This window comes from Protopterus annectens, chromosome 12.part0, assembly GCF_019279795.1.
Source record: "Protopterus annectens isolate FY-2018-M chromosome 12.part0, PAN1.0, whole genome shotgun sequence".
NCBI lineage: Eukaryota > Metazoa > Chordata > Ceratodontiformes > Protopteridae > Protopterus > Protopterus annectens.
In genome coordinates this window covers 1,532,094,329-1,532,115,999 of record NC_056746.1, presented here as the reverse complement: position 1 = coordinate 1,532,115,999, position 21,671 = coordinate 1,532,094,329, and the positions used below count along the sequence as shown (strand labels likewise).

General features: G+C 38.3%; 1 protein-coding gene across 1 annotated transcript in view; it reads right to left on the bottom strand.

Annotated features, from left to right (window-relative positions):
• EVPL (envoplakin) overlaps positions 1-21,671 on the bottom strand; it is a 231,892-nt gene that overhangs the window by 139,033 nt on the left and 71,188 nt on the right. Inside the window, exons 2-4 of the mRNA XM_044090500.1 lie at positions 7,616-7,715; positions 4,414-4,568; positions 463-589 (exon numbers count right to left, since the gene is read on the bottom strand). Coding sequence (XP_043946435.1) covers positions 463-589; positions 4,414-4,568; positions 7,616-7,715 — 382 coding nt within the window. The remainder of the gene's footprint in view (positions 1-462; positions 590-4,413; positions 4,569-7,615; positions 7,716-21,671) is intronic.

Genomic DNA, 21,671 nt, shown 5'->3' with positions numbered 1-21,671 from the left:
AAGATAACTTAACAGAGAATGCTCAATGAACAGCCCTGGAAAACAGGTAGTTGCCATACCTGCCAACCTCTAAAATGCAAAAAAAAAAAAAAAAAAAAAAAGTCTGGACAAAGCCAAAAATAATGTAGGTACAAAGGCCTGAAATCAGGGGCAGATTTAAAATATTGGTCTTATAAATCTAAAAGTTGCTGAAATTACATGTTTTGTATTAACATGTGTTTTCTGAAGATACAAAGCATGAAACTCAAATATATGTCATTATTCAATGACTTCAGTCATCAGTGCTTTGCCAGAAAACAACATATTTTATGAGGAACAGACCAAAATATGAGATTCCTTCTGTGAAGACAGTTGAGAGATATTGTAGCTGTGCCTAGTGGAGTTATCTGGTTAACAAATCATTTTAAAAAAGATGATAGACTGTGTTGAAGTACTGAAGCCATTTATGAAATGACGACTTACCTGCTTCTGTTCAAAAAGTCTTGGCCAATCTACTATGGTGCCTCCAGTTTTTGGGATATTTAGCTTGTCATACAGGTCACGATATTCTGCACACTGTGACACCCATCGTTCATGGAGCTGTTTTATGCTGCAGAATTAAGGTTGGGACAACACACAATGATACAGTCTGCATTAGAACTATTTCTGATATTTTATTTAACTAAATTAAATCACAATTGTTATTGGTGTTATACTAACATTCTTACACCTTCAGCTTAACATCATCTTCTCCGATATACAGCAACTCTGAGAATGAAATAATTGTGGAAATCTTTTCTTTGATAAAGGCTTTTGCTGATCCACACATAGTAGTGTACTCACATACTAAGTATATGCTATGGATGTATGTATACGTCTGTAAAATGGCAAAAGATAATATGGGTTTTCATGCTTTATATTACAGTGTGCATGTGTGTATCTGTGTGTATGTGTGTGTAAAAACACAGACTTTTGTTCTTCCTCAAAACAAAATATCTGTCCATCTTATAAGACAGATAACCCAGTCTGGGGTGTTCTTTATGCCATTTTGCAGTAGTTAAGTTTTTTTCTCAGTGACCCTGTCAAATTTGTCAAAAAAGTATTATAGGTTCATAGTTTCATAGGTAGGTACTAGGCTATCTGCCTGAAGGCATTTATAAGCCTAGCCAGAATGTGTTGGCTTTCACCACCCCCTTAGATTAGTTCCCTGTGCCTCTGTCCAGCAGAGCCATTGAAGTGATCCCCAAGGTAAACTTTCTGTCTCCCATCCACTCGTCAAGATTTCTTTTGAAGAGTGTTAGAGAGGAGCTCTGCCTAAAGTAAATTGGGATCTTGTTCCAAAGCATGGGAAGTCTCTGGGACAGGAATCTATCCCTCCAGCACATCCTAGTCATTGTTGTGGTGAGGTTTAGATCCCTAGAGCATGTGGCTCGTGGGGATAAGGTTTTCTTTAGGTGGAGCATGTCCATCATTTCTGGGTTGGACACGGCCTTGTATGTCAGGCAGACAGAGATCACCTCTGAGTAGGTGGTATGCAACCGAGTACAGCTGTAATTTCTTCAGTTGAGCTGCATAGGACATATATTTGAGGCCAGTGATCCTCTTGGTGAGGTACTTCTGTGGTCTTTCCAGCTGTTGCAGGTGTCTTGTAAGGTACATCCCAAATGGGGCGTTGTACTCTATGATGGGTTTGATGAGTAATACTGTGTTTACCCTGAAAAAGAGCCTTAATGTGAATGGGAAGTAAATGTGCATTTGCCGGATGGCAAATAGCAACCATATGCCAAAATTTTACTTCTTTCTGTTCCTCAACCTCCTTTCTTTTGGAATCTGTATATCTGTTTATGTATCTGCCTGTGTATATGATATAAATAAATAAATACATATATTTATACATATATATATATATATATATATATATATATATATATATATATATATATATATATATATCCTATATCCCCATGTCAGGGGTTTAGTGTCCCCCTTACTTATATATATATAAGTGTATATATATATATATATATATATATATATATATATATATATATATATATATATATATATATACACACACACACACATATATATATACATATATATATATATATATATATATATATATATATATATATATTAATCCAACAATTGCAGTGCTACAAGGAGAAGACCAGTGCCCTGAAAGGGGCAATGTCATTGCATATATACTAATTCTTCCCTTCCATTAATGGAACTATCTAAAACACACCATCCAGTACTTATACCTTCAAATGCATTCCCACATTGTTAAAACACAAGACACACTGAGGAAAGTGAAGCAGAAGAAAAACTAGAATGCCTATTGGTGAAGTCAATAATATACTTTGTTATAACAAAAATAACACATTGTAGAGTTTTCATGCTCACAGGTACTTTATCAGAACACATATTTGTAAGCAAGTACCTGTGAAAATGTTCATATATATAACAAAATACATGACACATGTCACTAACATATTACAGTTTTCCTTTTATTTTTGTTTCTCTCCACGTCTGCAACCATCAGGCTGCCTAATACCGAATGTCAGCTTATTCGCTTCCTCATGATTGAGCTCCACTCAGAACCAGTGGGATGAGAACTATTCTAGGGGACTTTCATTCAGATTGTTATGAGGGTTGCTTGTGCTTTTTTAGTTATCCAAACTATTAATTAATTTCTAATGGCCATAACCCTCCCTCTGGATAGGGTGACATGCAGTTTGCAACACTGTGGAGACTTAAAGTACCTTCCCCATGCTGGAGCACCTTTCACATACCCACTAAGAAGACTACCACCAAACTGTGGATTGGTATGCTGAATGCCCACCATCAGAATGTGATTCCATCACCATTCATTCTCTGAAGGGCCATGATGTTCCATGACCTTCTCTGCCTATTCCCCCCAAGATGGGCATACACTTGTTTCCCTGCCAGTTCCATTAGATGCATGTATACCCTCTATGCCTTGTACTGCTATCCAGATCATAATTACAAAAGATTAATTTAGATGAGTTTACACCCTGACAACAAAGAAGCAAACCATAAATAAATAAATAGTACAAAGGAATGGAGCATTCATTTGTGAAAGTGGTGCTTAGGAATTCTGTCCCCTGTCTGTCCTATCAGGCAATCTTCCATGCACAAAGACTGCAGTACTGTCTTGGAATAGATTTACAACTTATAAGCATTCTAGTTCTAGGTTCCAAGTCAGGAAACAATGTTCAGTATGTATGGTCCAGGCTCAGTATGCAGACTGTAGAACTCACTGATATCCCAGCTGCAGCTGTTAATGCCTGATTTACTACACAGTATGGGAATATCTAACAATAGTGGCTCATACTGAAAGTTCACTTTAGTTGGTTACACTCTGTACAGAGACTTGTGTGGGTAAGCACACTATTATATTGGCTTGACAGGTCAACAAAACAATGGTCAAGCTGATTTAATTTACCAGTGACCAAGTTTCATGAGCATATAAGCACTTTTCATTTCTGTCAGTAATGCACCCTATATGCACCTTCAGTAAGCACCATTTCAATGTTATGAGGAGGAACAGATGTGGAAGGTTGCCATGCATGTGTATGGTGCTATAGATATGCCCATCGCATCAAATGCTAACAACACTGGGAAATGAATACGAAGCAGAGATATAAAAATGTCCACAAATACTCCACTGGTATACTGTGCTCTCACACATCACTGACGGTGTGAGACATTAGCTGCCGTTGCAGTGCTGAATTAGAGACATAGAACCCATATCAAGAACAGGTCAACAATGGAACTTAAACGGTAATGCTCTGTGATCCACAGGGTTGGTCATCCAACTAGGAGCCATTTGGCCAAAATTAAAGATTTTGTTGAGAGAGTAAGATGTCTGATAAAACAAACAAACAAAAAAAAAACAAAATATTAATGAGGTTTGGACTTCTTCTCTCCATTGAAATGAAACACCTCATAGTTGACTATAATAAGTAGGTGCACTGGGGTACAGTCCTGTGCATATGGGTTGTGGGTGGGTTTGCTGTCCACATCCATATTTTTCTATGGGGTTGCTGACCACATCCATAGTTTTCTAAGGGTTTGTTGTCCACAGAAAACTGTATTTCATTTTCTTGCTTTAACCATATTGTTCTAGTCAAAAGTGCCTTTCAGCTGGACACTTCTTTGCTTGCCAAACCTAGACCCAAGATTTAGGAAAAAATACAGCTGATTAGATGCATTCTGACACGAGGGGCTATTGTTTTATGTTTAGATTCTGAAAGGTGTCTGTAAATGAAAGCAAAGAAATGTTGGCAAAATAAACTTCTCTACACCAAAAAAAATAATTGCTGGTCACTACAAGTGATTATTTGAAATGAATATGCAACTAGAAAAAGCAAACATCTCAAGAAAAAAAATCATTTAGGAGCTACTTACTCTCTTTCAATTTCCTCTGCTTGTGGATGTTTTAGCTTTTTAGCTTTGTCTGTATCCAGAAAGAGTTCCTTCAAGCGGTCCTCTGCATTTCTCAAGTTGTCAGCATTACGCTTTTGGTACTGGAAAGGCTTCTTACTGTTGTAGTTATTGGTGTCCTTTCAAAAACAATTTGGAAAGAGTGACAAAAAAGGGGTTATCTCAAGTTTCTAACAACCCTTCAGTCATGTACATATTTCTTTTGAAGTGGCATACCAAATGGAAACCTGACCCAGCAAAATGGCTTTTACAGTACATCTTTCACAGCCATAGTAGTTCCATGCATGCTGTTACCGATACAGCTAATAATGAATTGTGTGCTGATGCAGGCAATGTATATACTTGCACTATACATGTGCTCTCTCATCTCCTTTGAGTGTCTGTTACAACCATGAAAGAAACTAATAAATTATGTTTATTAGTATTTCCCACTGTAAAGAGAATGCAGCTAGAGATGCACTAAAAGGGGATCCTTCTTACTATCAGGCAGGAACCAATGTAAGTCTACATACCAATACCCAATGAGACACGAAAACAGAGAACCGTCTGTGAGTGTGAGCCTGGTCAGCATTGTCTCTATTTGTTGAAGGATTCTACCTACCTAAAGTGTATAGATGTCATGTAAAGCCTGCCAACAATTAAATTATCCAATGTAGGAATGAACTTCAAAACCTACAAGAGTAATGTTAAGGTGGGAGTAAAAGGTCTGAATTGTATGAATGGGGTGACATCCCCAGACTCTCACAAAGGGTTGAAGAGGGTGAATATTGAACAATGTAGAAATTTAAAAGGGGGGTCACATCTTGTCCGATAAATCAATTTTGTGTCTGTTTTGTGTGTGTGCTGTGGAAGCCTCAATACTTCACAAGGGAAGTTTTGAATATTAAAAGGGAGGGGTGCACACCCCTGTGTCCCTAAAGCTTTTATTGAGGAATAGTCTATTTTTTTCTAACTTCAGTAGACAGTTTTCACACTTACAATTACTTTCACCTGGTTTTCAGGCATCCTCAGGTACATCTCCTTTTAGATGACAGATTAAGGAACACCAGGGCCCCTAACTTTGGTAGGAGGAGCACAACCTTCACATTTATTTATTTTTTTTATTTTTTCATCAGACATCTTACTCTCTCAACAAAATATTTATCCAGTTTAGTGGTTTCTTCTTGGAATTTGTGATAGACAGTGGCATCACAGAAGAGCAAACATCCCTACCTGTGATCTGCAGTAGGTCTGCTGCATTCAGGTGCAAATATCCCTACTTGCGATCTGTAGTAGGTCTGCTTCATTCAGGTGCAAACATCCCTACCTGTGATCTGAAGTAGGTCTGCTGCTTTCAGCTTTCTCTACTGAAAGTGATTACTCCTCCACTGTCCCCAGCTCTCTCACCCTTCTGTTCCCCCTCCTACCACAGCTCTCCCACCCTTCTGTCCCCCCTCCTAATACAGCTCTCTCACCCTACTGTCCCCCCTCCCACGACAGCTCTGTCACCCTTCTGTACCCCCTCCTACCACAACTATCTTACCCTTCTGTCTCCTCTCCTACCACAACTCTCTCACCCTTCTGTCTCCTCTCCTACCACAACTATCTTACCCTTCTGTCTCCTCTCCTACCACAACTCTCTCACCCTTCTGTCTCCTCTCCTACCACATCTCTCTCACCCTTCTGTCCCCTCCCCTACCACAGCTCTCTCACCCTTCTGCCCCCCCACTCTTCTGTATAGCCTTTGTCTTTTTCTCACACTCATTTCCTTCCATTGAATGTGCTTACCGTAAGGTATGCTTGATATTATAGTGTTTCTTTGGTAAATGAGCCAGCTGTACAATATGTAGCAGATGCTATCTGACAATCTGTACATCTACCCTGTAACCTTATTCCCATGCCACTGGGCACACAATGTTTTTGTATTTTTTTAATTCATTAATTAGAACACCTAGTTTGCTGCTGTTATATTTTCTATTATTTGTACAGACTGATGTTTTGATGTTGTATCAGTACTGAAAGTGTAGTATGCATGTCACACTGCTGCTGTTGTTTTTCAGTAGAACATATATTGCTCATGATATACCAAACATTACAGTATATTTGTCGCTGTACAAATACTGAATACATAAAATTGTCAAATATTCATTAATTATTGCCAATAGATGTACTTATTGTGCTCCTTGTTTAGTACTTAGGGATTTTTATTTTCAAATATTTTAAGCTTAGAACTTTCATCCCAGGTCTCCACTTTTAATGGGTACTGCCCAGTAATAAGAAAAAAAAGCAGTCATAGAGTAGCATATCTGTTTCCTTTCTTCTTGGGAATGAGTTCATGTCCCTGGTTATTCCTCTTTCCTTACCCTAGCCAGCGTCTGTGGTATCATAGTTACTTTGAAATCCTGGGTCTATGGTACAACAAACAAAGGCACATGTTTTTACTTTAAGACTGGCTTGAAAAATAATATTATAAAGATGGACACAGATTTTTCATTTTCCTGGGCAAAATGCCAATAAACCTCAAATCTGGACTGTCTGAGTTTTGAAAAAACTTTACATTTTCATGTAATTTGGCATTTTAGGACAGAACATTCATTCACCACAATATGTGTTTTTTATTCATATTTACTACATATAATGCTATCAGTTTGCTTTATTCATAGTCTGTACCTATAATCTGAATCTAAGAATTTAACTTAATTTTGCACACACTGACATACAGCAGGGAATTATAATAACTTCATCATGGGTAATGACCAAAAATTTAACAAAATCTGGGTAAAAGCAAGAACTTTGACTTAAAACTCTGGTCTATAATTCCAGGAGTTTATCTCATAAAAATGAAATTTCACTTCCTTGAGAACTGTAAATTGGTTATAAAATGTCAGCGTATATTGTATTGGAAGAGCTTGTATCTCAGGACTGCATCCATGCTTTACGTCCATCCATTACCTCCCAGGATAAACTCCTGTTGCTCCAGAATAAAGCAGGTATTTTAAAAAAAATGAACTGATAAATTCATCAATGAATTCCTTAAATTTAAAATAGTTATTACCTTAATTTATCTTAATTAGGGCAGTAGTTTGTTTACGGTATTTTCTAACATGAAATAATTTTTAATTTTTCATGGTGTCAAAGGTTGAAACTCATACAGTAAAATGGCATGTCCTGTCATGAAAATACTTACTAGTTTTAGCTTTTCTTCTGTGTCTATAATGCTCTTCTCCACCAAGTCAGCACTGCTTTGCATTCGGCTGATGAGCTGAACTAGATCAGGTGCCTGAGTTCTGTGTATTAAAACCATGAAGAAGTTAGGCAAAGGAAGCCATTAAAGTAAAACAAAAGGTAAATACCAAACAGCTAGTATACAGATCAGACAGTATCAACATAAACTGTCTAAGTAAAATTTTCAAGGTGGGTGAAAGATAAGACTGTCCATTACAAAAATGTTATGTACTTCAGACAGCATTATACAATTATTTACAAAATATTCACATCAGTTTTTATTGTAAATTATTTCTTTTATTATTTCATTTACGTTTGTTGACTGGGAGAGTCCGACTGGACACAGGTCCGTTTTCCGCAGAGGCCCGGGGAGAAAAGCTCCACATTAAGTATTATTTGCAATATACAGTTATAAAACATAGCATTTAAATATAGACATTAGCCCAGTTAAGGACGCAAGACAAGAAGAAAACAGATGTAAAACAGCTGTAGAACATAGTACAATTTTAAAATATGGTGACATATATTAAACATGGTTAAAATGTAGTTGAGATTCATCAGTGAACAATTGATACAATCTGTTTTTGAGGTACATAACAGCCATTAGCAGTTGTTGCTACAAGAAGTATTATATGGTAGGTAGCTGGGAACATGAGTAGCCAAGCTTGCTAAGAGTAGGTTGTTGATAGGGGCTGAGAGAGGTAGTGGGAGGGGGAGTGGATGGTATAAGAGGGGGGGTTGCAAGGGCATATCTGGCAAGTTTTGAAATGTGATTTTAGTAAGGATTTAAAGTGGGTGCAAGAAGTTACAGAGGTAATTGAGGATGGGAGGGAGTTCCAGAGTTTGGCTATAGTGCAGGAGAATAATGCTTCTCCAGCAGAGTTAATGGCTCTTGTGACCTGTAGGAGGTTTTTGTGGCTGGATCTTAGTGGTCTCGTGGTTATGTACACATCTATTTATTTTAACAGAGTCACACAGATAAAATGGTGTAATTAGTATGTTTATCAGTCCCAGGAAATTTCATTTGTATTTTTTTACAACACTACTTACATCATCAAAGATTTATCTCATCTTAAGCTTGCCATCAATCACCCAAGCAATGCAAGCAGTCACAATAACTCAAACCCATAACAATTAAAAAAAAGACATTTCACACACTGCAAGCTCTAAAAATGCACATGCAATGCACAAGTACATCTTCTCCTATCTAAATCAAAACCTAAGAAACAAGAACCTCTAGAGTTCCTAAACACAATAATCTGGGACAGTAATATCTCTGATGTGCTTTACTTCTTTTTTGTTGAAAAAAGAGGAAATTACATTAAAAATTTGTTTTAAAATAACCAACGTAATAGGAATTGTCAGAGAAGGGCCATTAAGCATACAGCAGCTTATCCTTTCTTTGGTTGCAGTCATTGCAGATTTTATAGCAAGTAGTCTTAATGTGGTGAATATTTCCCCCGACTAACCAATAGGCATTAAAGCTAGATTTACCTGTGAAATTAAATATGTTATACACCATGCTTATTGTGTGCCTGTTGAATGTTTTTACATAGTAAAACCCAGCAAACCCTTGAAACAAAGGGTAGCAGACCATATAAAAGGCATTAAGAACAAGAATAAAATGAATGCACTATTTAAATACAGCGAATGATCCCCAAATTTTAAGGAATTTATTTCTGTTTTTCATTTTTGAGACTATAGAATGAGACACTGGGGGTGATACTGATGTTTTAATGGAGAGATTCAAAGTTGTATGGCAGGTTATATTCATTGCCTTTATGTTCTTGGATTAAAATGAACCGCCAACGTGAGTGATTTTTGAGTCTAGATACCAGCAATAATAATGTATATTTTAAACATAAGAATAATAAGTTTTGTTTCTAAGATTTCTGTATTGTTTAACTCTGTTTGAAAACAGAAAAAAACTGTTGTCTTAACTGACAGGAAGGATAGCCAATGGTCGGGTGAAAGAAGTGTGTTGTCACATGATTTTCAATTCTCTTTAAATGTTTTTCAGAAATTATTTTAATATCTGAAGACGTTTTTGCATTTTGGAGGGGAAAAAGTTCTTACCTGTTGAGTTAATAATAAAGGTTTGTCCAGCTAGACCTATTCTGCCATGTGCTGCTGTCTTTTTGACAATCCATGTTTGCATTTATGGAATTGACTACGTAAATTTGGTCAAGAAGGTTAGTTGCCTAATTTCCTCTGTGAGGTTGCAGCCAAAAATTGTAAGAAAGCATAACACTGCATTGCCTTACTGTTTTCTAAAACAAACATGGCTCTAATTCTGTTTTTAGTAAATTTAAGTCACTTACATCAGCAAATGTATTTCCCTTAAAGCTCTTGCTCCACAGAATCAAGCTGTTATGTTCAATGGGGCCTGCAAAAGTATGGAGCCCAGGATCATGGTGATCAAGATGATAGCAGTCAATATGTAGTTTAAGTTATTACACTTAGATGTTTCCCTCTGACCTTTAGATAATCTTTTGCACATATTACCTCCACACCACCTCCCAGTGTGCCCAGCCTGTCCATCCTGAGAGCTGTAAAGCCTTTAATGTCCACATTTTGTGGCTTATCATGTACCATGTGTCTATCATTATCATATTATAATAATTTTCTTAGATATTTCTCTCCAATTTAGATATTCAGGCTTCCAGTATTTTTTACTGCATTCCAATCTCTTGTCAAAGTCCCTGGAGACATTGTGCCTTCTTCATCTGAGTTGATCATAGAAAATAACTGATTTGATCATCCTATCAATGTTTACTTTTTGAGGGGGGATATCTGTACCACATCCTCTGTGTACATTGATGAGCTACCTCAAAATCAGTTGCAGGGTCTTAATAGCTCCTGTTACATTATTCAAACTTAGGTTACACAACTTTGTGATTGTGACAAAGAGGATGGGATTGTGGCTTAACAGGTAACACACTCACTATTGATGTTTGGAAGATCTTCGGGTTGTGATACCTACTGCTATACTTCATGTTTGGTTTACTCTCAAAAAACGGACATTGAAGTAGAATATGGAGGTGCTACACTCCTTGAGGTGGTTTCTTTTGGATGAGATGTTAAACTGAGGTCTCATCTGCCTGAATTACTGGTAGCTCAGGTGGAAGTAAAAGGCCCACTGGCATTTTTCAAAAAGACTAGAGGAATTTCTCTAGTGTCCCGGACAAATTTCCTCTAGTCAGTAAGAAAAGCAAAGTGGGTTTCCCCTGTAAATGGGTTATGCCTAGTGGGACTAAGCTGATCAACAGAAGTAAATAAATAAACAAATCTTTAAACCTGGGCAAAAAAGGTGGGGGAGGCCACTTTTGCTCTTTGTTTTACATATCTTTTACATTTTTCTTCTGACATTATAACTCTGTTACACTGTGATTTGATTTCAGAATAACTTCAGCTGGGCATTGTCTGTACTCGTACAAGGTTGCTAAGACCTGGAATTCCTTACCTGTATCCATCGTCAATATCCTCCCTCCCCATCTTTTAAAATCACTCTGAAAGACTTCCTAGCTAAAATCAGGCTCTGATCTTGCTCAAAATTAGGATAAACTATATCTCTCCAAATGTGGCCAAGTACCTTTTCATTTCTTATACCTCCGTACTCTCCCTTCTTCACTTACATCCTTACTTCTATCAATTTCTCGCCCTGACTTTCTCTCTAAATATACTATAAGCCTGTTTTTTCTCTCACATCATATTGCAGTTCATGTTTGTATTAAACTAACTTACCTTTAATTTCTCTACAAACTGAGTAAAATTTATCTGACTATTAAATGATTGTCATATAACTTGTATTGATTCTTAGCTATTTTTTTTTATATTTTGTCTAATTTGTTATCATTTTTAAACTGCAGATATTTTTGTTTAATTGTTGAAGATTATAAAATTATTGTTCTTAAAATGTTTTGTAATAATTTGGAGCTTTTCCCTGGGCCTCCGCTGAAGATGGCCTTCTACCCATTTAGACTTTCCTGGTAATGAAATGTGAATAAATAAATAAATATAATTTATTTCAGCATCTTGTATTTTGGTGAATGTAGTGTTGTAGCTGTCCAGACTGCCCAGTAATTTACCCAGTGGAAACTTGTATTTTGCTCTAACTGACAGATTTGTTTTTCTATTTGACAGGGCTCTGAAAAAACTTTGCCTTCTCCTTCAGATTCATTTCTGCACTTTTATGATCTATAGCTATTCTGAATGTTGTGACACCAAAATGAAGCAGTGGCAGGACAAGGCCAAATACATAGACATTTACCAAGTAGCTTCCTCTTTATTTTAACAAATATGACATAAAGAGCGTCTTCTAGGCTATAGAAGTCATTTATGATCTAAACTATCATGGTTCTACTCAGCTCTGCTCTCAGAATGAGCTACCAGTCACAATGGAATGTAAATTCTTTCTGGCTAAATGGAAGAAAGTCTTTGAGCTACTTCTGAAGTATGAATGTTCTTTTCAGATGACACTATTAAATACAGTCTGTTAAAGTTTATGAGATTATCTCTTACTGACAAGGAAATAAAATGTGCTGCCATCTAAGCCACAACAAAGTGGTGGAATCAGATGTCATACAGGACATTACTGAATATCCCTGAGCTTACAAATTCATTTTAGAATAATGTAGATATTTTAAAAGGCCTGGGTTAGGGGAATATCAATATCTCTAACATCATCAAGAAGACAAGCAAATAGAAAGTACTGAGCCAAAACACAATGTCTCCACATTTGGAAAAAATCTTCTAAACTATCTCCTTTTCTGTCTCCAAAGAAGTCATAAAAAATGTCATTAAGAATCCGAACTGTTTTGGGCAACATATATGATAATGATATCCAGGCTGATCGAATACGTGTTAGGGTTTGTAACTGATTTGCATTGACCTGCTCGAGGTCTTAGGCTCAAACATTTATGAAATCCTATGGATTCAATTGCCACATTCAAATTTATTATAGGGTTAATAAAAATAAGGACTGTTGTAGTAAAACAGAATTAGAACACATAAGACAAATGATATAGCCTGTGAATACTAAATTATAAAAAGAGTAAAATGAATTAAAAGAGCAAATAAAAAGCAACATTAAATCTGATGGATGCTGACCGCTCTAAGATCATGAGACTTCTGCATGCCAATATCACTGCTACTGCCAGGGTTTACAAAAGTGTCTCAAAAATTTATTTGACACTCAACTTTGTATCAAGTAAGAGCTTGCAATCACTTGGGCCTGTTCTTTGTCTTCTTAGCCATCTACATTTCACATCAAATTTACTGGTCTGGTCGCTACATTTGGATGTGTAACTGCTGACTCCCAGAACAGATAATTGCCTTATCAAAGTCCAGCATCCTAATGGATTTGTGCTCAGCCTCTGAATGGGCTTGTTATTCTTTTGTATATTTGCTGAAAGTCCAGATTTACTCTTCTTCCACATGCCAAACAATGACCTCCAGGCTACCCATGCAGAAGCATAAAAAGTGTGGAACTCTGTCTTTACCATAGGAAGACCAAGGTGCTGTGTCAGCCTGCTTAAATCCTTGCAAATAAATCCCCACATTTTACTGTTGAGGGGCACACGTTGAAAGAATAGTTCATTTCACTTCATCTGTTTAGTTGCCACCTCTTTCTAGGACAAACGTGGATGGTGACCTACATCACAGGATTCAGTATGCTTGTTCCTCCTTTAGCAACTGCATCTGCATATCTTTACTGACAGCAGTCTATGAAGCACACACCTTCTGTGTGGAGTCTGCATGTCCTCCCCGTCCCGTGGTCGAGTGGCCTCCGAAAGACATGCGTGAATGGGCGTGCCTTTGCTGAAGGTTGGGCATCGAGCTGGCAACTCGGCACCATAAAAATCTACTGCTAATCATTAGCGGACTGGAGTTCCGCTGTGGCAACCCCTAACTGGGAAAAGCCGAAAAGACCAACAACAACAACATTCTATGAAGCACACAAAGCTATAGGTACACAATTTAACTCTCACTCCATGAAAAAAAATATCTAAAGATCTTAAGAGTGGTGCCACCAATAGCAAATCAATGAAAATCCTCTGCATCAAGTTAGAAGTCCTTAGCATTAACATGATTGTTTTTATTGAGGTAACTGTCATGAGCACTGAGATATTTTGTTCCACATGATTGGTAGACTTAGCTTTGAAGAGTGGGCTAAAGCTTCACCTACAGTATGTGATCCTTTGTGGAACACTGGGGAGAGCCACGTGATACTTTCTATGAATTGCATGGCTGAGCATAACAACTGCATGGCTGATACAGAGTCTATGGTTGAATTCCACTAAAGATATGCAAACAAAGAAATACAACTAAAACTGAAGTAACATACCAGTTATAAAACTAACATATTTACTGCAAACATTATGTATCCGTAACAGAGCTAACCTATCAGACCATATTGCACTTGATTTGTTTGCACCTCAGCTGATGCTTTAGCAGTACAGCTATTACATTTGCAAAAGATTACATATGCAAGAACAGAAGACACATAAATGTGAATTAATAAAGTATTATAAAATTAAAGCACTTGTGCTGTAGCTAACGTCTAAAGAAGGTGTGTGCTTATGTAGCTATATAAAGTCGAGCACATGCAACTGCACAAATAAGGGAATATGCCCGTATTAAAGTTAATGGGCTTAATGTACAGCAGTTACAATGTGGCAGAAAATAAAGGGTGTTCTGTACTTTGCAAATATTGGCTAAAACCATGGAACAGTCACATGAAGCATGCAGGGTGTTGACTCTGGCAGGTAAGTTATTTTCAGCTGTGACACACCCAGCTATATTATTTCTTATTGCAGACTAGGTTAATAATTTCTACTGGAAATCGTATTCATTCTAGTTTTTGTATCTTTTATGTATGCAAGCTAAGGGCAAATGTGACCAGCTCACAGCTTTTTCAAGTATAAGAGAACCATCAGAGGATATAGCTCAAAGAGTTCTAACTTGTATACATACATACGTACATGTACACATAGAGGTGTGGCCAAAGACTTCAGATTGTACACCCATTTTCTCAAAATGTTACCTGCCTACAAAAAAATCAACATTTGGTCTCAGAATATATGCCATAAATATGTGATTGAAGACATAATAAAATTCTTAAGAATTTTTCACTGGAAATACACAGTTATTGTGAATGTACTGAGTGTGTATAATATCCATCCATCCACAATTCCTTTTCCCATTTTTATACATGAGGTTGGGGTGTCACTTCAACAGTGAAAATCATTTAGAGCTTAGGTCACACTACCATCTGGCTAACCCTACCATGGCTGCCACATTCGCATTCATACTCACACTTCGCTTCCAGTGACTATATTATCATACATAAAGGATTTCTTTTATTTTGATCCCTAAGGCTTACATAATTTAGTTTAACACTCTTCAGAGGTAAATGTTTCTAGCAAAATGTTGCAAAACATCAGAAAATGTTATACAACAGGCAGCCCAATGGTGTAGAGGGATAAATTATGAGCCAGGTGACCTAAAGTTGATTAGTTTGGTGGATGCCTGATGGTGCTTTCAGGAAGAATGGGTTTGCCTGTCCTGGGGATGGGAACATGCTGGAATGACCTTCTTGTGAGACTTGTTAGAGGCTGGGTTCTGAAGACAAGATCAGCATGCAGTGGGTAGGTGGGGAAATGGAGGAGGCTGGCTACTGCAGTTGAGTGGGCACCCCCTGAAGCTAACTTCATGACCATCCTGCAGACACACACACACACACACACACACACACACACACACACACACACACACACACACACACACACAAAATTACATCAGCATGAGGGGTGGGGTTGAGTTAAGAACAAATCACTCACCAACTGTAGCAGGATGGCACTTCACTTTGCCCATCTTGGTGTACTGTGTGCTAGCCAGCACAACCCCTAGAACCCTGTCATGGAGTAAGCTGGAGACTTGGTGCCCAAAAGTGGGTCATATTGGGGAACTCTGTCATGTAGTAAGCTGGGGACTCTATGCCCATAAGTGGGTCACACTGGGGACCCTATCAGATGTAAGGGAAATTGTGGTGACAGTACATTGGATATTAGACATTGAGGGGTCGTAAATCATCAGCACTGGGAAGAAAAAATATTATGTGCTTTATGTATCTGTGGATCTTTTAGTTTCTGTCAATTTTACTTCTCTCTGTCCAATTTGTTTTTTTTTCATAATGCATATCATGATTACACAGAATATACTATCTACTGCAATTTTCAGATGGAGAGTTTTTCTTCCCTGGCCATTCTCTGAAAACGTGTTACTAGCAGTTAGCCTTTAACAATTAACAAATAATAAACAAACCATTAAGCAAATAAATATAACACTTGTCATTCATATGAAGGTAAGATACATATATCCCTTGAGATGGCAAAACACTATCCTTTAAAGGTTAAGTTTGTACACCACATTTTACACCGTGTATGTCTGGTTACATATGCCATTCATAGGTTCATAGGTGTGTACTAGGCTAATGGCCCTGGAGCCTTTACGAGCCTAGCCCATAGAATTACACTGGCATTGTGCCACCCGACCTTAGTTCCCAGTGCCTCTGTCGAGTAGAGCCACTGAAGTGATCCTTTGGGTGAATTTTCTATTTCCCATCCACTCATCAAGATTTCTCTTGAAGTGGCCAGTGAGGTGCTCTATTTGACATGCATGGGAAGTCTATTCCATAGCATGGACAGTCTCTGGGATAAGAACCTGTCCCACCAGAACGTTCTGTTGATTGTGGTAATGAGGTTGAGGTCTCTGGACCGTGTGGTGTGGAGGGATTGGAATTTCTTTAGATGTAGCATTTCTAACAGAGCTGAGTCAAACATGGCTTTGTAAGTCAAGCAGAGATCGCCTCTAAGTAGGCAATATGAGACCGAGAATAGTTGGAGTTTTTTTTGAGTCTGTCCATATAGGACAAGTGTTTAAGGCCTAGGATCCTCTTTGTGAGGTACTTTTGCAGCCTCTCCAGTTGTTGCAGGTGTCTAGTGAGGTACATGCCAAATGGGGCATTGTACTCGATGATTAGCCTAATGATGAAAGAGTAGCGGGAGACAGTGACCTCTTTCTTCCTGGATGCAAAATCCTTAGTAATGAGATGTGCCACATAGAAGGACTTTCTGACCACAGTGGCAATGTGGTGGTCAAAAGAGAGGTTGCTGTCAACCTGTGTTCCCAGATCTCTTATAACGCCTACAGTGCTCAGTGGACTACCATCAATGTGGTAATTCATGGGAACTGGGTTTTTCCCAAAGGGGATGACAACACATTTTTTGGCATTGAGCTTAAGGCCATAGTTCTGACACCAGTCGTTGGTCTCAGTGTGGCCTTTCTGTAGGGATGTCAACATCACTTGGGGAGTTAATAATGGCTCCTAACTTGCAATCATCTGTGAACTTTGTCAGCCAGGGTCCCTTCGTGTTGGCCTGGACTTTTGAGAAATATATACCAAACAGGAGAGGACCCAGGACCGATCCCTGTGGGACTCCACTCATGGCTGGTCGGCAGTCTGACTTGGAGTCAGCTATTTTCACACTGTGGGTTCTTTCTGTGAGCCAGTTTGCAACCCACCTAGTGATATAGGGGTTGATGCCTAGCTTAGTGAGTTTTTCTATGTTTCCTGAGTGGAGGATGGTATCAAAGGCCTTGGCCAGATCAAGGTAGGCTGTATGAACTACCTTGCCTTCATCCACAGCTCTGGTGACTGACTCAAAGAAGTCGACCAAGTTGAGCAGGCATAATCTACCCTTCACAAAACCAAACTGTGTGGGATCCAGAGTTTGGAGATTCCCTATATCCTTGTTTATTAGGTCCATGATGATGCATTCCATAGCTTTGCATATTAGACTTGTCAGGCTAAAGAGGTGATAGTTCCCAGGGTCTGTAGTTGCTCCTCCTTTGTGGAGAGGGATGACTATAGCAGTGCTCCATTCAGTAGGGACAAAGCCTGAGGTGAGGCTGTAATTAAACAGGGCACACAGGTGAGGTGCCAGTTCACTCTGTAGTTCATGTAGAACACAACCAGGAATATTTTCAGGTCCCATAGAAACTGTATTCTTGGCCTTGGACAGTGCTGTTTTAACCTGTGCAGCAGTAATACTGGGTGCCTGGGAATCTACTGGTATTGTGATTGGTCCTTTGGGGGGAGGGGTAAAGTTGGCACTGAATCTGTCGGCCAATGTATTGGCAATATCTGTTGGCTCAGTATAGGAGGTACCATTGTGCAGTAGCTCAGAGCAAATCTGGGTATTGCTTTGAGATGCTTTACATAACTGTAGAAGGCCTTGTAGTTGTCTTTACTATCTGTTGCAATTCTGTTTTCATAGCTAGCTTAAGAGGATTTGATGAGGGAGCTCAACTTTTTGTTGAGGCTGATAAGGGAGTTTTTCCATTCTTGGGACTTCACCTTATTCTGCATCAGATTCCTCCTTCTGTTGTAGAGTTTGTTTATGGCAGGGGACCACCATATTGGCTTCATTTTTTTGGAGGAGAGCATCTTCATTCTTTTGGGTATGACAAGATCCATGCATTTGTGTACGTGTTCATACAGTGCACACGGTCATGCAACTATTCTCCATTTGCATGGGTGCCGTGAAGTTAGCCACCTCTGTTTTTAGGAGCCCAAAGTTAGCTTTGGAAAAGTTTTTCATGGTGGTTACCTTTGTGGGGGGGTGGGGGTGTGTGAGGGATGTGGATTTCCAAGGTGATTAGTTTGTGGTCGGATCTAACCAGGAAGGAGTTGACTATTGTTGTAGAGCAACGGTCACCCATGTTAGTAATGACCAGGTCAAGGATGTTGCTACCTCTAGTGGGGGTAAGAACGAACTGGTTCAGGGCATTGCAATTAATGAATTCCAGGAAACGTTGGGCAAGTGTATTGGTACATGAGTAGTTTTCCCAGTTAATGGAGGGGTAGTTGAAGTCGCTCAGTATGAGAGTGTAAGGTTGGACCCTAATATTCTCCAGGGTGCTTAAGAATGTGGAGTGTGAGTCTTGCAGTCATGCAGCACATAGGAAAGTCCAGACATACATATGTACAAATTCTCTGGATGAACCAGTATAATAATAACTTAGAAAGGATTTACTGCATCGGCATCATCTGTGTTTGTGAGAAAGCCCATTAAACGATAATGAATTATATGATATGCAAATAGCCTTGTATTGGCAGAAGAGCTTTTGTGTTGCTCAAGCAGTTATTCTAAAAGCAAATTAGTGATATGCCTGCTTTGCAGGCAGGCTACTACAACTACTAAGTAGTGCAGGAAATTCCTGTAGTCTGAAGGTAGCCTGAACTGGGCATCTGTAGAGTGCTAGTCATCAGATCACAGTCTGTCAGTTACTTCCTATAGGAAGCAAATGTCAAGTAAATCCAAACAACAGACAAGACTGGATATCACAGAAGAAACAAATGCAGATGGGAATTTAGCCAGTCACCATGGCCTTTAGATAACTAAAATAAACTTTAATACTGATAAAAATGAATAAAATACAGAAAAAAACACAACAGGGATTAGCGCTTTCATGACCTAACTAGTCGCTTCATCAGACCAAAGTTCCCAAAGCAAAACACCATTTAAATAGCACAAGTCAAATTCACCACTTTAGACCACATGTTCTTAATAAAGGTTGTAAAAGGACATATTCATTCACCCCCTTCCCCAAAGTACTCTGCAATTCCAAAATCCACCTTGTATCACTTACTCGAATGATAGTCGGTTTATATGTGATATTATACAGAAACATTGGGGTATATTGATGTGTGATGAAAGATGTAGGGATGTCTTAAGTGATACCCGTTTTGTTACAAAAATAATAAGTCCCTGAAAAAATGTGCTATAAACCGATTAATAGTGTGTGGATACTCTGACATACGGTAGCTACACATCCATGCGGAACATGTAGCATGTGTCAATACATTAGTACTTGTGATACCTTTGTGCATCCAGATACAGGTAAAGTTTATGAAGTGAAATGTTTTGCCACCTGTAAAAGTTGTGACTTGGTATATTTATCAGTTTGCAGTGTATGTCAGAGTTTTTATGTAGGGAAGACCAACAGAACATTATGGGAGTGTATAAATGAGCATGTATACAGTATCAATAAGCATGACATGAAGAATTCTCTGTTTAAACATATTTCTGTGAAGAGTAATCGCCATGTTTTTAAATTTTGTGTGCTTGAATTATATAGTGTATCTATTAGGGGTGGTGACATTAGAACTCGGACAGAGTGTATTGAAACAAGGTGGATTTTGGAGTTACAGAGTACTGAGAGGAAGGGGCTGAATGAATATGTCCCTTTAAGACCTTTATTAAGAAAGCAGCAAATTTGAGTTGTGCTATTTAAATAGTGCTTTGGTTTGGGAACTTTGATCTGATGAAGCGACTAGTTAGGCCGTGAAAGTTCTAATTCCTGTTGTGTTTTTTTCTGTATTTTATTCATTACTATCAGTATTAAAGTTTATTTTAGTTACCTAAAGGCTGTGGTGACTGGTTATGTTTTTATCTGCTTCCTATGGGAAGCCCAAACAAATACACATTAATATGTATCTTTTAAGAAAATATGAAATAATTTGTCTGTGACTGTTTCTGCAAGGACTGATTTGTTGATATCAATTGTTCAAGCTCAAAAGGGGGGCTCCATTTCCCTGATGGCACAGCACACTAGATATAGGATAGAAAAAGCATTAGGATGCTGGGGTCTATCTGGGTGCAGGAGGCACATCCCCTTAAAAAAGATGTGAAAGTATTCGCCCATACAGAAAATGTTGATTTTTTTTCTGCTTTTGCTGCCTGTTTACTGATAAGCAGCATCAAGCTGTAATGCATTGGAACAGACGTAAGGTCTGTGGGAACACAGTTTTAAAAATTCCACACTACATCCTCTTGAGGTCCCCAAGATTTGTCTTATTTCACAGGAATCTTGCCTGAAGTGAAATAAGGTGGTATCAAAGAATAAGATACTGATCACCTTTACTGTCTTCAGAGAAGCTCACAACTTTTGTGCTATGGAATGCAGTGCCCCTGGAATGTGGCAGGGGTGTATAAGAGATGCCTTCAGGTATGCAACTCAAGAATGAGTTGTTTGACTCTGCATTCTTTACATACTTATGGTGGGAGAGGGAGATAGAAATCTTTTTGTTTAAAAAATGTAATTTATGTCTAAGTGCAGTATTAGGTAGCCTGTATATTTATTAGCATAAGCTAATACATGTGCTGAATCGGGTAAAACTAAACAAATCCCTTTAGAACTGTACACGTCTAATTGTCCTCATGCATGGTTGTTATTGTCAAACATGCACCAGCCTTTAGTTTACTTCATAATACTATATGGAGCAGTATATGTATAGTGTGTGACTCTAAATCATTCAGAATGTTCTAGGATGTTGTACATTTCAGGCATCAGAAAACAAAAAGAAAGTGTGCATAACACTTGTGGGGGCTGTGGAAAATAGTTTCCTGTCACTATGCTGATATCTCCAATTAACCATGGGAAAGGTCCCATACCATATCCATAGCCAGATATAGAGCTCCCTCTATGATGCAAGAAAGCCACAATGTCTGTCTACAGGAACTAGAATCACTCAGTATTAAACCCAATACCATTTTCCTAGAAGATCTAAACTATCCAGCAATAGACTGGAAACTTACACTACTAGTAGTGTGCAAACACAGAGATTCCTGGACTTTGTCAATACAAATGCCCTGGAACAATTAGTCAGAGTACCCACTGGGGGAATAACATCTTGGATCTTGTCCTTATCAATATGGGAGTATTTTACACCCTCCTTTGCATATCTTCATCACATGTTAGGTCTGACCATTAAGCAGTCTCCTTTGAAAAAAAATGAAAACAGAGATCCCTTCCACCCAAGGTACCCTTAGAAATTTCTTTTAAGAAAGACTACCTACTGCTAAGTGATACATTAGCAAGCTTCGTATCCCCACCAAACCCAGTTAAGTCCACTGAATATGTGAAAACAGACACTACCACACTATACCAGC